This window comes from Narcine bancroftii, chromosome 3 (genome assembly GCF_036971445.1).
Source record: "Narcine bancroftii isolate sNarBan1 chromosome 3, sNarBan1.hap1, whole genome shotgun sequence".
NCBI classification, from domain to species: Eukaryota; Metazoa; Chordata; class Chondrichthyes; order Torpediniformes; family Narcinidae; genus Narcine; species Narcine bancroftii.
The window spans coordinates 249,882,856-249,898,882 of NC_091471.1; the positions used below are offsets into that span (position 1 = coordinate 249,882,856).

The following is a 16,027-nucleotide window of genomic DNA, read 5'->3' on the forward strand; positions in this document are numbered from 1 at the left end:
ATCGGTAGGCCAAAGCAAGCCACCCAGGAGTCCACAGAGTCCATAGAAGCATTTGCCATTGGGACTGCCTCAGACCATCTCGTAAACCAATTGATCACCATGAAGAGATAATGGCAGAGAGCATCACCAGAGAAGATGCTCAGCACCTGGTGATGTCTGAATCACAGACATTAATCAGTCGTTGTATGCAAGGGATATGCAACAAAGAACTAAACATGATTTCTTTAATGTACATACCATTGCTACGTCCCAAACATTATGGTGCCCTGAAATGAGTGCTGTAATTTTTATATGGTCAAACCAAAATGTATACAAATAATCGAATAAAATCTGGTATGTACACTTTAATTACATGTGAATTGTTTGATTACAAATTTAAAACTGTGGAGCACAGGGGCAAGTAAAGGAAAGAAGTGTCTTTGTCCCAAAATTATGGAGGGCACTGTAATTCTGGAAAGATGTTATGGAATCTAGTTTGGTAGGTACAGCAAATAATTCAGAAGGTAGATGATATTTTATCATTTATTTCAAGAGGATTTTTCTCCAATATAGGACATTAAAGCAAATAACATTCTGACAGAGCTGTGCCCTGTGGCATGAGGGGTTGCAGAGACCAGGCAAGCAGTGGGACTGGGGCATGACACTAAAAATGGGAAGAACACCCATTACCGGGTGTTACTGGCTGGTAACCACACCAGCAGACCAGTGAGGGCTAAGCAGTTGAAGGACTCGCATACTGTGATCTGCTGACAAATTGAGATCGAAGGACTCACACAGGCTGCAGGCTGCTGGAGACTAGCTCATGGGACTAGGTATCAGAACCAGTTTCAAGAGGATGCTGAGGGAAAGAAGAGGTCCTGAAGGGTTTCTGGTGCTGAAGGCTTCCTAATCATATCAGAAGTTTGGATTTGGAGCTCAATTTGCTGATGGTTCAAACTGGAGTCCAAGCAACTGCAGAAGCACTGGAGGCGAATCTACAGACCTCAAGGTCTGAAGGAACCCTCTTTTGCCTTTTTCTTTCTTATTGTTAGGTACGCTGGGTAATACTCATACCAACTCTTTGTTTGCTTGCAGAGAAAAGGTGGTATATAATGTATATTGCATTTTTTTAAGTATTAAGTGAGAATAAAAGAAACCTTTGCTTCCCTTGTAAAGCAGGCACATTGTTGACACATGAACACTACTCCTCCTGAAGCTTCACTTATGAGAGAGGTGTGGAATGATATACCCAGTCTATCAGCATTTAGCTGCATTTGTAACTTTTAATTATTTATTTGCAGTACATAGGTATTGCTGCCAAAGTCCATGTCAAATGATCACCTTCCTGATACCAGCTTTCTTATTTAATAACTGAAACAAAATTTTCCAATTTGAAGTGGACCATTGGTCTTGCTATTTAGTATCTCTGCTTTTTCACTGCATTTTCTTAACCTGGTTTAGATTCCCATGCAATACTCTTTATTTTTCACCATAAATGGACAGCTCGTCTCTAACCAAATCACGGATAACATAATTGTAAGTCCATCACCACATCGGGACAATGATGTTGCTCTCACAATACATTCAGGGTATCAAATGTCTTTCACCAGGAATATTAAAATGTTACTGTGTATATTTAATGAAGAATATTTGTACATATTGTTGTTGAGACAGTTCATAGTGCAATAAAGAAAAAAAGTTACAAAAAAGGGCGTATTTTAAGAATGTAGTGGTTTACAAATACTTTAGCTCCATATACCCATTTCTGTGTCAGAAACAGGATTGATAAAGCTCCATTAGTCCAATGTTACTAACTCCTTTTTCTTCTTTTTCAGTTATTTTAGCCGTTCTGGTTGGTTTTGCTATTTTACTGATACTCGCATGGTTCTTTTTACCAAGAAAGCTAATAAAGAAAATGTAAGTTCCAGTTCACATTGTACGGATACAAACAGATGCAAAATGTCTTGAATTATAAGATACAAGCATTACTCTTTAGGCAATGGGATATTTTTGAAACTTTAAATGATTATGCATATCCTTGGAGAAAGGTCAGATGCCTTCAAGACTGTTGCAATATTGAGATCAAGCCATTAATCACTTGGAAAGAATCTTGCATTAATGTTGCACCTTATCATCATCCACAGCACTCAAGATCACTTCCTAAGTTGCCTTCCTTCTATGGGACCATACAATGACCAGTTCTTTCCAGAAGTCACTCTCTGACAGAAACTGAGGAATGATTTTGGTGGACAGCATAGGGAATCATCAACCTGACTTCCTGCTTTCAGAAAAACTTTGGCTCTGATTCCTTCCATCTTTGGCTCACCATGGTCTTTGCCTGTTAATCTTCTTTGAATCTCTTGACCAACTCCAACAGCACATCTCCTGCCCCACCCAGGATTCCAACATCATGGACAACAGTTACCACATCCTCAATTCTGCAAGTCAGATCATCAGGTTTTGCTGATGCTTCCTGCATAATTTAAGCAAAGGCTGAGGAGGGAGGGCTCAGTGATGAAAGTTATTCAGCAATAGTCCGAGGATACAGATGACATCCTACATGACTGCTTCAAATTAGTAGACTAGTTTGTGTTCAACCATTCAGCACACCATCACTGCCACCACCTTCATCAATAAGTATAAAACAGCATGTCCAGGTAAATAATAAAGATTTTCGCCAAATAAAAACCATGGATGAACAGGGAAGTTAGCCAACTAGTCAGGTGACTTGGCCCTCAACAAGAAATCCAAATATGTGCTCCGATAAGCCATGGCCGGGAGAGAAGCTAAGAGACAGTGCTGCACCAAGCTGGTCCCAAGTGAACGTACACCCATGCGGTGACGATGAGAAGGAATGCATGCTATCAAAGCTATCATAAATATAAAGCAAAGCCCAGCAGCACAGAATGCAACAGCACAAGACTGCTTGATGATATGTTCTGTGACTGCCTTCAATCTCATAGTCCCCAGTAAACTCATTCCCAAACTCCAGGATCTAGGCCTCAGCGTTTCCTCCACCCCTGCAATTGGAACCTTGACCACAATCAGTGAAGATGGGTAAAAACATCTCCTCCAGAATCACATTTTTTTAAATATTTAAAAATTTTCCATACATGCAGTAATCAAAATTCATCTAATTATACTTTACAAAAACAACAAATTAAAATTACATACATGATGGTATTCACCCCTTCCACTCCCAACTCCCTCCCCCCCCCTACCCTCAGAACAGTTAATATATAAAATATATTATATCTTTATAAACATAGAAACAAAAGAAAATTTTTTTTTAGGATTGCGCAGAGAGATGTCTTCTAAGAATTCTTCCTTACAAGTCAGAGGAGAATCTTGCAGGTCTCGAGGCATAGAGAAGACATTATTACAAATTAAATCTTAATATTTGGGCATATGGGTGCCAAATTTGCCAAAAACTAGCATATTTATTTCTCAAGCCATTTTTTTACAAAGGAATACAACTTTGAATTTCTGCATGCAAAACTACATAATTTCAAATAATAAATTTGAAATTATTCATTTATTTCTTGAGGTTTATAAGTAACCACACTATTATCCTTTTTAATTGCATTGATTATTCTCAAAATCTATTCTGCCTTTAATTGCCAAGCTAATACTTTTTGCAATCTCTCACCTAATTTGTAATATCTTTGTTTCATTCTGATAATTGCTTTCTCAGTTCTATAAGTTTGCAATATATTATACTGGGTTTTTTTATTAATTAATTGTCTATGCTTATCTTCAGAGTCACACTTTGATGACTCCTTCTCCATAAATCTATTAAATTCAAATCTTTCATCAAAACCAATGAGGCTTTAGCTGCTTTTGTTTTAGTATTTACTCGAGTAGATCTATCTAACAATGGATCTAAACAAAAATTAGAATCTCCTCCTATTAAAATCTTGTCATGTGGCTCTGCTCGATTAAGAAACATTTCCTGAATAAATTTCTCATCGTCAATATTCGGAGTATACAAGTATTTAAAAATCCGCATTTGGCAGGGTACCATTACATATTTCCCTGCTGGGTCTGTCACAACCCTTTGGATTTTAATTGGAAGATTTTTTTTAATCAAAATTGCCACACCTTCGCCTTAGAATTAAACGAAGAAGACACTATGTATCCAACCCTTTTTAATTTCAAATATTCTTTTTTACTTGAAGAAAGGCTCCATCACCTCCTATTTTCTTAATATATTAATACTTTCTTCCTTTTAACATGTCCATTTAACCCATTAACATTAAAATTTACAAACTTCATTATCTTACTCATCTAGATAAAATATAATCTACCCCACTTCCAACATCTCCCCAGCAAGTCTCCTTTATTTCCAATAAGTAATATTTCTTGTGCCAGTACACATTTCCTCCAGCAATTCAAAGAAAAAAAGAGATATAAATAAAGATACAAATAGTATACGATCCCTTACTTATAACTATATTGATATAAAAGAAAACCATTCCCATAAGTGTTGTTTAAAAGTACATTACCTCCCTCCATTTTACAGGTTGTGAATAAGGTCACAAAAATGTACATAATCCCACAGCAATTAGCACTCCCCCCCCCCCCAACTCCTCCCAACTCCCTTGATACATTTAATACATTAAATTTAATTAATTTAAATGGCTTCCTGGAAGTCAAAAGAAAAGAGAAAAAAAAAAGAATAATTGTTATTCAGTTTCTTCCATCTAACAAACTTTCCCATTTCCAATAATAATAAAATGAGAAAAGAAAAAGGAAATAATTCATCCCATCAAAGGTACAACATCCCCTTGAGGCTGTGCTCTAGGGAGACTCTGAGCAAATTCTGCTTGAGCAAAGTTTGAAAAGAATCTATTTTGGTCTCCAGGCACAAAAATCTTCAAAGTTGTAGGGTAACGAAGAACAAATTTATAGTTTTTGTCAAAGAGAATTTTCTTAACGGAGTTAAATTCTTTCCTTCTCTTCAACAAATCTTCACTCAGATCCGGAGAGAATATAATTTTATCTCCTTCCATTGCAATGGGCCTTGCCGTTCTCTTGCCCCTTTGACAACAAGACTTAAAACCTTCTCTCCATCTTGATAACATCGGAATTTAATTGGTATAGAACACAGTCTTTGATTAGTAAGAGGCTATGAGCTCTTTCAATTTCAATTGGGTTTTCAAAATTCTGCTCTCCCAAAACTTTAGGAATCCAATTTTGAAAGAAACAAATTGCATCAGGACCTTCTTTTACTTCCTGAAGGCCGATTATTTTAATATTATTTCTTCTACTGAAATTCTCCAATACATCCACTTTGTCTAAAAGCTTTTAATTCAATGTAATTAAACTAGTTGCAGTATTTTCCACAGTAGATACCCTGTCTTCAACATGTTGCATATCATCCTGGCTTGTGATTTTCTCATGCATTTTCTCCAACCTCTTCATTTTATTCATAACATCTAAGATTTTATTAGTTTCCTCTTTCATTTCTGCCTTCGTTTCTTTCATTTCAGCCTTCAACCTTCTTTCATTTCCCCCTTCATTACTTTAAACTGATGTTTTATCACTGTGGTTAACTCTTCTACTTTAGGTGTGAAATAACTAATTTATTCAACAAAATGCTGTTGTTCTTTTTCTTCTTCATCTTCAGCCATCATTCCTCCTCTGGAGCCCAAGTCTTCACCATCAGGAGCTGAAGTAGAAGTTCCCAACTTCTCAACACTCTGAGGCCTTACTCCCAGTAATGCTTTCTGAACATCCGTGCCGCGCACGTACAGCTTCTCACGCACGCGCATTTCATTTCCGGGTTCCTCTCAACGTCATCTCTCTGTTGTGGTGGAAAGGAGACACCAGTGGAGGGCTTTCCAAAAGACTCAATCGAACAGGGGGGGCAGCCCGAGTGCTAGGTCCATGCATCAACATCAGGGTAGCCCTCAAGTCACTTCTTTTTTTCCGTCAGGCTCCAGACGCAGCCGTAAATAATTTCTCTTTTTTTGGAGGCATTATAAATGTAAAGTAGAAGTTTTTAAAAGTATCTTTTAAATGTTAATAACTTTAAAACATTATTTAATTAGCACTTTTTTACTCATTAACCAAGGGAGTCAGGAGCCTGCTTGTTAATCCGACAGCATCACGTGACAAGTTCCCCCCACCTCTGAATCACACTCAACAAGGATGTATACTCAGTCCACTGCTATATTCTCTCTACACAAATGCTTACACAGCAAAATACTGTTCTAATTCCATCTTCAGATTTAACGACTACCCCTGAGTAGTAGACCACGTATCAAATAACGATGAGTCAGATACAGGAAAGAGATTGAAAGTTTTGTGGCATGGAGCCAAGATAACAATCTCTCTCTCTCTCTCTCTCTCTCTCACATACAATATCAGTATGACAAAGAAGATGATCATTGACTTCAAGAGAGAGGGCAGAGTCCATATCCCTGTCTCCATGAATAGTGCTGAAGTTGAAAGAATAGATCTTGCTTCTTTTTACATAGTTTGTAAAGTTTTATAAACTTCCCGTTGTACACTGTGCTGTTCACTCCAATCCCTATTTGTGCTTCCATTTTAGACGTGACCAAAAGTGACATTGTAAATTGAGGTGAGTGATCCTGCATCACAGAGATATTTGCAAAAGTGGGACTAAGTCAGGGGCAGCCAAATTTGCTTAATGTAGAGCCACATACAATAAACTTCAGATGTTTCAGAATCACAAAACATGAAAGAATATTACATACATGTTTTTACTCTTACATGCATATTTTGTTCGAAAAAATTATATAAATTTTAAGAAATACATCTACTTAATAATATTCGTGAATGTAGTTTTTAAACAGCTAATTTGTATTAGTTTCAATAATCAAAAAGTACACATACACTTACCAAATATTTTCAAAATTCTTGGATTTTCTGTGGAAATCTGCCCAAGGAAGCAGTAGAGGCTGCCTTGTTAAATATATTTCAGATACAAATACTCCCCGACCTTCGACTTCCTCAGTTTACGACCTACTCAATTTATGTCCATCCGCACATACAACCAAATTTTTTTAAATATAAGAAAAATATAAAATTTACTTGGTTTATGTTGTATTTGACAAACTATAACAGGGATACAGGACATGTAAGAGCCAAAATGTGCATACTTACCTTGTTATTTGGTATCCTCTGGTCCATAGGCTGGGCCGAACCATCTTGATTCCTGTGTGCATGCGTTAGTCTTTGGTTGGTGCACGCGCAGAGGGTTTGCGTATTGAAGTTCAGTTGATGCATGCATGGTGGGTTAGCGTATTTGAGTTCAGCTGGCGCATGCATGGTGGGTTAGCATATGGAGTACCATTGGCGCATGCATGAGAGTTAATGTCGTCAGGGTACTTAATTCTCCTGTATGCGCCAACCGAACTCCAATATGTGAACTCACCACGCATGTGCCAACAGAAGATCAGTGGATGCGCACAGAGATCAATATGGCCCCAGAGCACTGAATAATGAGGAAAATACGCACATTTTGGCTCTTACGTGCCCTGTCAAATACAACAAAAATCTACTATGAAAAAATTATTTGATTTAAAAGTTTGCTTTAAGACTTTGGTACTCCACACGTGCAGGCAAAATTCTGACTTGTGTCCATTCCGAAATACAACTGATCCTTCAGTCCCAATTATGGTCGTAAGTTGGGGATTTCCTGTACAGCAAGATATATTTTTGCTTCTTAATGAATGTGGGAGCAGGCTCAGCAAGCCGGATGGAGGACTCCTGCTTCTGTTTCTGTTAAGTTCCCTTTGGGAATACTGCTGCCACTGGTCTCTGCAGATACCTACTCCATTGTAGCATCTACAGTGAATGCACAATGCAAGAAGCAACCCAATGGAAAATTGCAGCAGGGCAAAGCTTGAGGGCCCACAGCTCTGCTCCTCCACGTCCCAGTCACATCTTCCAGGAGGAAGATGCTGCTGAGAGTGGAGGCTGGGGTACGGAACAGACTAAGCTCTATGCTGCCTGGTGCTGACTTTCCATCCCATGGGGCCAGGGCTTGCCCGTGTGCCACTGACAGGACCTTCACTGCTGCTGCCAGCTCCAGCTCTGTCCCGGCTTGGCGCCTAGATGAGGTCCTCATTGGTGAGTCCCTCCAGCCGCTCCTCCCCATCTTTGTCTTCTTGCTTCCCCTCTGCTAGAGGGCCTGGACAGACATCCCATCGTTAGGGCAGGCCATGCCTCATCAGAGCTCTTCTGGCCTAGCCCTGGCTTCCCGACCTCTCCAGAAGAGGACCTTCAGCTTTACCTGGCCTTCCTACTGAACACCCTACCTTGGCAGCACTTTGCTGTGGTGTGGCCTGGCCTGTGCAAGGAGAACCTTACTCCAGCATGCACTGCTCACTCCTCTCCTCTGCAGGGGCAGTCCCCTTTCCCTGTTCCTCTCCTTGTCACATAGCCTGGGTGGTGACTGTCCCATGACCCCCTGGTCTGGCTGCAGGGATTCAGTGTCAGGAATGCTGATATCTCCTCCAGCTAATATATTTCCGTGAGCCACACATTACACGTCAAAGAGCTACATGTGGCTCGGAAGCTGTGGTTTGGCCCCTGGACTAGGTGCTACTACTTCTTCACTTTAACCTCTGTAATTCTTCTAAACCATGAGCTAGTTTTCATTGTCCAGGTCAATATTGCACTGTTTTATGGGTTCCTCTCATTTTCCATTTCTAAACCTTTACAGTAGTTCCTTCCCCCTCCCCCACCCCACCCCCCCCCCCCCCATCCACAGAGGATATGTTCCAAGACCCCCAGAAGATGCCTGAAACCACAGATATACAATGTTATTTCCTATACATGCAAACCTATGATAAAGATTAATTTATACATTAGGCACAGTAGGAGATTAACAACAATAACTAATAATAAAATAGTGTATTTGTGGGTTGTACAAATACTGAGTTTAATTGCTTAACAGTTCAGTTCAAATGTCATTATCCATGGTCGAAAACGTGAGTCAACCTGCCATCTTAAGGAGAGGAAGAGCAACTGCCCAGTCTCGTGCTACCAGTCTGCTTCTCCCAACCTATCATGTGCTAGGCACCTCTCCCACGAGATTCTGAACCTCCGAATGACAGTTCAGTAACTCAGTGATGCAATCCACCACATGACTCCCCCACCCACACCCCACCCCCAGAACCAGAGTATTGGAGGTAGTCAGGTTGTCGGGTTGAGGATGGGCTTGGTCTTGATGGTGGATGCCCTCTTACAGCGGGGTTGTGCCACCTGCACTGGTTGGTCAATGTCCAAATGTGCCGGCTTGAGACGGTCCACAGAAACAGTCTCAAGTCTGCCATTCATGTCGATGATGAAAACCGTGGCATCATTTTGTAATACTCTGAAGGGCCCCTTGTATGGCTTTTTCAGAGGTGTATGGTGGGAATCTTGGCGAAGGAAAATGTTCTGGCAGTCCTGGAGTTCGAGTGGGACATATTTGATTGTGAGACCATGTCAGGGTGTTGGGACTGAAGAAAGAGTGCTCACTTTCTCATAGAGGCACGACAGTGTGGTCACGGGTGGTTCTTGATGTCCACACACTGCTGGGATGAAGTCCCCTGGTACCATAAGCGGGGCGCCATACACCAGCTCAGCAGAGGAAGTTGCCTGGTCCTCCTTTGGGGCAGTGCGAATGTCTAGCATGACCAACAACAATTTGACAATTCAGTCTGGGCCCGTGAGCCATGCCTTGTGCATTCATGTGCTGATGAAAACGTTCCACTGTGCCATTTGCTTGCGGGTGGCAATCCCAGAGATGAACATGCGGCAAGCCGAAATGGGCTATCCAGTGAGAGCACATGCACAGGTCACAGTGGAGGTGTCCGAGAGTGGGACGACCTCTGGCCATCTCATGAATCTGTCCACAATGGTGAAAAGTTTGGTGACACCTCTGGATGGGGGCAGCGGTCCCATGATGTCAACATGGATGTGGTTGAAACATTGGTATGTCGGGACGAAGTTCTGCAGTCGTGCTTGATGTGTCACTGAATCTTGGAGATTTGACAGGGGATGCACAGTCTGACCCAGTTGCTGACATGTTTGCACAACCCATGCCACATGCTTATCTGCAATAAGTTTATTTGTTGCCCAAATGGAAGGGGGAGCTAAGCCATGAATCATGTCGAAGATCCAGTGTTGCTAGGCAGCGGAGATGATGGGTCTTGGCTGTCCAGTAAACACATCGCAGAGGAGTGTGGTGTCAGTGGGCCCAAACTTTAGGTTTGAGATAGCAGTGCGGTAGGTGAGCACCTCTTCATCTCGCTGGGCGGCCACCACAGCTGCGTAGTCGACACCTGGGACCAGAGCGTGGATGGCATTGATGGCTGTACGAGATAATGCTTCTGCCACCAAGTTACTCTTGCCTGCAATGTGCTGGAAGGAAATCGTGTAGGTCAGTTGGCACTGCTATTGGGTCAGACACTTTGGCAAAGGCAAACATGAGTGGTTTTATGGTCCGTGAAAGCTGTGAAATCCCTGCCCACAAGAAAGTAGCATAAATGCCGGATAGTGAAGAGCTCCTGGGAAATCAGCTAGAATCCTGGCATACTCATTGTCAGAGAAGATCACCGAGCCGAGGTGGAGTGCAGTCATTTTGGCATGGCACAAGGCAGTCGATTCGAACATCTTGGAACTGATGAGACATTGTCCTTTCAAATCGACCAGCAGGATGTGCGCCCAGATTAAATCGGCGCCCAGCAGCGTTGTGAGACATCAGCAATGGCAGGAAGATGTTGGCAGGGGTCACTTTCTTTCTGGAATGAGTGTCAATGCTCGAGGGAACAACACACTGACCTCTGCTCCCGTGTCAATGAGAAAACGCCGCCCCAAATGACGATGGGGTCCATTTTTTTGGTCAGCTCCATTGCCACTACCGAGGGCTAGCCAAGCATTTCCCTGATGTGTGCAGGATGATCGGCGTCTTTGGTGGTAGTAGCACCACTTTTCCTTACTGGCGTTATTCAAGGCTGCTGTTGCTTTTGTTCTTTCCGTGGAGGCCTGGGGCTGTCCTGTATCATCTGATGAGGGACAGCCACCATCCGTTTGAGAGTTGCTTCCCCCTGCTGTTTGGCTTGCCATAGTATGTCCGCTTGGGCTGCCAGCGGTCAGGAGTTGGTAAAATTGTCACCTGAGAGGAGCAGGCAGATGTCCTCAGGAATTTGCTGAAGGAAAACCTGTTTGAAGAGGAGGCAGGTCCTGTGTCCATCCATCAGGGTGACCATTTTGTTCATGAATGTGGACAGTTTGCGGTTGCCCAGGCCATCCGTGTGCAGCAGTTTTGCCACCCTTTTGCAGTAGGAGAGACCAGATTTATGCTTGATCTTTTCATACTTGTTGTCAGCTGGTGGTTGGCAAAGGGCATTGATGAAGCATCTGGCAGTTTCCTGGACCAGTACATTGACCACATAATAGAACTTTGTGGTGTCGGCAGTTATCTGGCATATGTGGAATTGGGCTTCAGCTTGTTCAAACCATACTTGCAGTTGTGATGTCCAGAAGGGGGACAGTTTGAGTGAAACTGCGTTCTGTAGACCTGAATTGTTTCCTTCCAACATTATCCAATACAATGGAGGCCGTTTTGGATTGTTGGGCTCACCACTGTAGTTGTTTGTGGGTTTTACAAACACTGAATTGAATTGTTTAGCAATTCAACAGTTCAGTTCAAATGTCATTATCCACGGATGAAAACGTGATTCGACCTGCCGACTCGGAGAGAAGAAAAGCAACTGCCCGGCCTTGCGCTACCAGTCTGCTTCTCCCAACCCATCACATGCTGGGCACCCGGTCCTGCGAGAGCCCAAATCTCTGAATGACAGTTCGAGAACTAAGTGGCATGATCAGCCACAATAGAAGAATTATAACGCTATACTGTAAAAATGTTACGTGAATGTAGTGCCTCTCTCTCTCTCCCCTCCCCCTCCCCCCCCCCCTCTCTCTCTCTCTCTCTCTCTCTCTCTCTCTCTCTCTCTCTCTCTCTCTCTCTCTCTCTCTCCCTCTCTCTCTCTCTTCCCAATAATTTATGTGAATTCTACAAAAAAAAACTGTGCGCATCTGGGTTGTTTGCTTTTGTTGTCATGCTTCTCGCCTTGAGCTCTGATTGTCCAGATTTTGATATTGTGAATTGAGACCCTGAACTTCATTGAACTTGCCACGCCCCATTGAACGATACCTTTGATGGGAAAGGAAAAGGAGAAAATTGATGTAAAGATACTGATGATCGACGATTTTTCTCATTTCATTTAATTTTCAGGAATTTGGACCTTGTCAGGATTTACAGAAAACACTGCCCATTCAGGACTGGGAGTGTGGAAACTAAACATTTGTAAAGTATATTTTATTGCTGTGTAGCTATAATCAAAAAGCTGATAATAAACTGATTAACTGATCCTTTTACATTCATTTATATGATATAGAATAATATATAATATAGAAATAATATAATATAGACATAATATAGAAATCTGAGAACTGTACAATTGCAAGTCAACTCAAGTTTATTGACATCCTATTGCACAAGTACAACCCGACAAAACTGTGTTCTCTGGTCCTCCATGCAAAAACACGCAGACACACAACCAGGCATAACACATATATCAATAAATAATGCATATGCAGGACAAGTATTTCATCTATATAAATAAATAAATTTTGCCTCATGAATATGAGAGGCTCAGATGGTCAGTGTGAGCAGTGAGAAGAAACTGTTTTTCTGCCTGGTGGTGCTGGCTCTGACACTCCTGTTAACTCTTTCCTGAAGGGGAACAACCTTGTGCAGGGTGGAAGGATTCCTCAATGATTTTGCTTGATATTATTTGAAAATGAGCACTCAAATATACTTTAGGATTTAGTAGGAAATATTGTGGAGGGACAGATCTTTCGACAAACAATTAACAAACTAGGCATATCTGGAAAAGTCTGAAACTGCCTTTTATGCAGAATGAATGAAGAATCAAATGTCAGACAGAGACAAACCCTTGTATTGAAATTTCTGGCAACGACCTAGTTTCAGGAAACCTATGCTACACTGGGTTTGCAAATATATGATCCCATTTACTTTTTTATATACCAGTGTTTGCAATTGAGCTGGCATTGTTTAAGGGTCAAAATCAGGCCTTTTATAACATATAGAGGGAATTGCACATTTTCTTCATTTGCTCATGACATGTGGGTAACATTAACAAAACAGTATTGATTGTCCATCCGAGTTATCCTGAGGGTATCATGAAGCCTATTTGAACTGATGAAAAGATTGCCGTTGGCTACAAAAGAAAGGCTCCTGTAAATCGGTAAGATACAAGAGACTGTTGATGCTGGAAGTTGGAGCCAAAAAAGCAACCTGCTGGAGGAAATCAGCTGGTTGAGCAGCATCAGCAGGAAAAAAAGAATTCTCAAAGTTCTAGGTTGGAACTCTCAATGAAACCTAGATGAAGGCTCCATCAAGAAATGTCAACCATTCTTTCTCTTCCACTGATACATCTTGATATGCTAGGTTTCTCCAGCAGATTCCTTTCCTCTTGTAATCCTATTCCATTCAGAGGTCTTTTCTCTGGAATGATAAATGCTTCGGATCAATCAGAAAATCCAAAAACAACTGAATGTTGAACTCCATAGTCCACACAGTAGAATACAAAGCAGGTCAGGTCACTGAGAAAGACGGAAAGAAGCACTGGGTGTGACAAAGAGCCATAGATTTACTTCAAATATTAAATGTCTTTTTTAAATAAACTGGGGTTTTCTTTTTACAAATAAAAGTGATGTAATAGGATTTATAAGATAGAATAATTTAGTACTGTGGCGACCAACATATTTGTTGTTCAGGTGAACTGGCATCGATTGTAGCATGCACATGGTTGAAGCAGCCTACTCCAAGATGGCGTTTCGCCATCTCACCCCACATCACATTGGACAGAGGTGCCCAGTTCGCATCAAGCCTGTGGGCTGCCATAGCCAGCTTGTTTGGGACCCAGCTGCTTCACACCACAGCCTATCACCCACAATCAAATGGCCTGGTGGAGTACTTCCATAGACACGAAATCAGCACTTATGGCCAGGCTGAAGGCCTAAATTGGGTGAATGGGCTTCCCTGGTCCTACTCAGGGTTCACACAGTGACCAATAAAGACCTGCAAGCTTCTTCAGCCAAACTGGTCCATGGAAGCAGTCCCTGCTCTGAGGGGACAAGAAGCAGACACCACGGTGGCCCTGAGCAAGCTCTGCAAAAGGCTGGGTAACCTGGCAGCCATCCTGACCTCCTGACACAAATGAAAACCGAGCTCCATTCCCAGACAATTAAAGGCCTGTGAGTATGTCTTTGTTAGAAGGGACGCACACCAGCCACCACTGCAGCAGCCATACGAAGGGCCATTTAGAGTAGTAAAAAAACAATGGGTCTTCGTTTGTGTTGGACTTGGGGGGGGGGGTAAAGAGGAGGTGTTCATGATTGACCAATTAAAGCTGGTGCATGTGGACTTGGATAGCATCCAAGTGTAGAGGCAGGCCGCCCAAACAGAAGAAAGTGCAGACTTTGGCTTGTGGGGGGCAAGATGGGCGGTTCTGGGAGGAGTTGTGTGGTGACCAGCATGTTCAGTGTTCAGGCGAACTGGCTCCGATTGTAACGCGCTCGCAGTCGGAGCTGCCAGCACCAAGGTGGACTGGGCATCTTCCCCTTCCCCTCAAGAATAGGGCCCACACACGTGAAGTATGAATAGCTGCCAGTCAGCAATGCAACTGGTTCCCAGGGAGCACCTTTAAAGACGCTCAGTGAGCAAACAATAAAGTAGTGAGTTTTGGAACAAGCCTATCGACTGCCGGTCTCATTATTTGCTTCATAGTCCAAATGCTACAGTTCTAAATATTGCTTTCAAATCTGCATCTGTAGGTCAGGTCATAGATCCAGATTAGTAATGGAGAAATTGAGGCTGAAATTAATCTCCATAGAGAATGATCAATGCTTCTGAGCAAAGAGTAACATTTACAAAAGACTGTTTGATGCCATAATTGTTACTGATGATCTGAATAGGGAAACAATGAAAATTATTACTCATCCCCAAAGATTTTATGATGTATTTAATAAAGCATGATGTGCGGTGCTATTTTTACTCCTCGTCATTAGCATTGTATCTGGCTAACAAAATTAGAATTCTGAACACAGTGCTACAAATTAAAGTGTTTCTCTACCAGCATAAATTTTATAACTAGAATGAAAATAATATAAAATAGTCGGGTAATTCGCATGAACTTTGTCGATATTAGAATTAGATTGAAAAACACAGCTCAGCATTCAGGTGAGCTACAGAATCCTAATAGCAATTACATACTGTACTATATTAGTTTTGGCATTATCTGTATTTCCAATCTTTTTTTTGTTATATTAAGGCACTATTTCCCAAAAGACTGTTGCTACAATTTGTACATGGTGACCTCCTGATTTTCATTGTTGCTGTAGGAGACTGGAAGCCTAACAGGAAAGATGATTGTAGTTACATGTTCCTAGGACCTTTGCTTAAAGTGTAGAAGCTATAATAATCTCCTATCACTAATAGTATTCCCTTTGTGAAGAATGAGAAAAGGAGAGAACAACATTTAACTTCAAGCTCTGCCAACGGCAGAAGACAGCCAGTTCACCAAAAGAAGTGGTACATTGGAGGAACTAAGGGGTGGACAACCTTTTAATTTTTTATTAAAAGGACAAGCTATTTATAATCCCCAGTGAGATTATGAATATTATGTCATTATGAAATTTATTGTCTTCCTTTTAATTTTTGATTTACAGTGGAAAATTAAAACTAGGAAGATGAAAAGTGGATTATGGGGGGTTCCATTACATAATTCACTTGGAATATGAATGTAAAAACAAAGGATCATGTATTATTGGAGTACACTTTGTGTCTGAGAATATCACAACTTATGCAATTTCATTTTTGTCTGAAATACTCCAATACTAATGTGTTAACTGTTTTATTTTGATCATGTGTCTTAGAGTTGGGTAGTACTAAAATATATTGTAACTTCGAGGCATTGAAGTGAATTTGAGGAGAGGTAAA

The 16,027-nt window shown here is 41.4% G+C and overlaps 1 protein-coding gene across 4 annotated transcripts in view; it reads left to right on the forward strand.

The window, feature by feature from the left end:
* Positions 1-12,371, forward strand: part of LOC138758515 (uncharacterized) — a 41,803-nt gene extending 29,432 nt beyond the window's left edge. For 3 of the 4 annotated variants that reach the window (XM_069927519.1, XM_069927518.1, XM_069927520.1), the window contains 3 exons: positions 1,815-1,896; positions 6,536-6,565; positions 12,236-12,371. In XM_069927519.1, the coding sequence (XP_069783620.1) occupies positions 1,815-1,896; positions 6,536-6,551 (98 nt within the window). In that variant the 3' untranslated portion in view covers positions 6,552-6,565; positions 12,236-12,371. Of the gene's footprint in view, positions 1-1,814; positions 1,897-6,535; positions 6,566-12,235 lie in introns of those variants that run through there. The other variant, XR_011354314.1, reaches the window with a different exon arrangement.
* Positions 12,372-16,027: the final 3,656 nt, after the last annotated feature.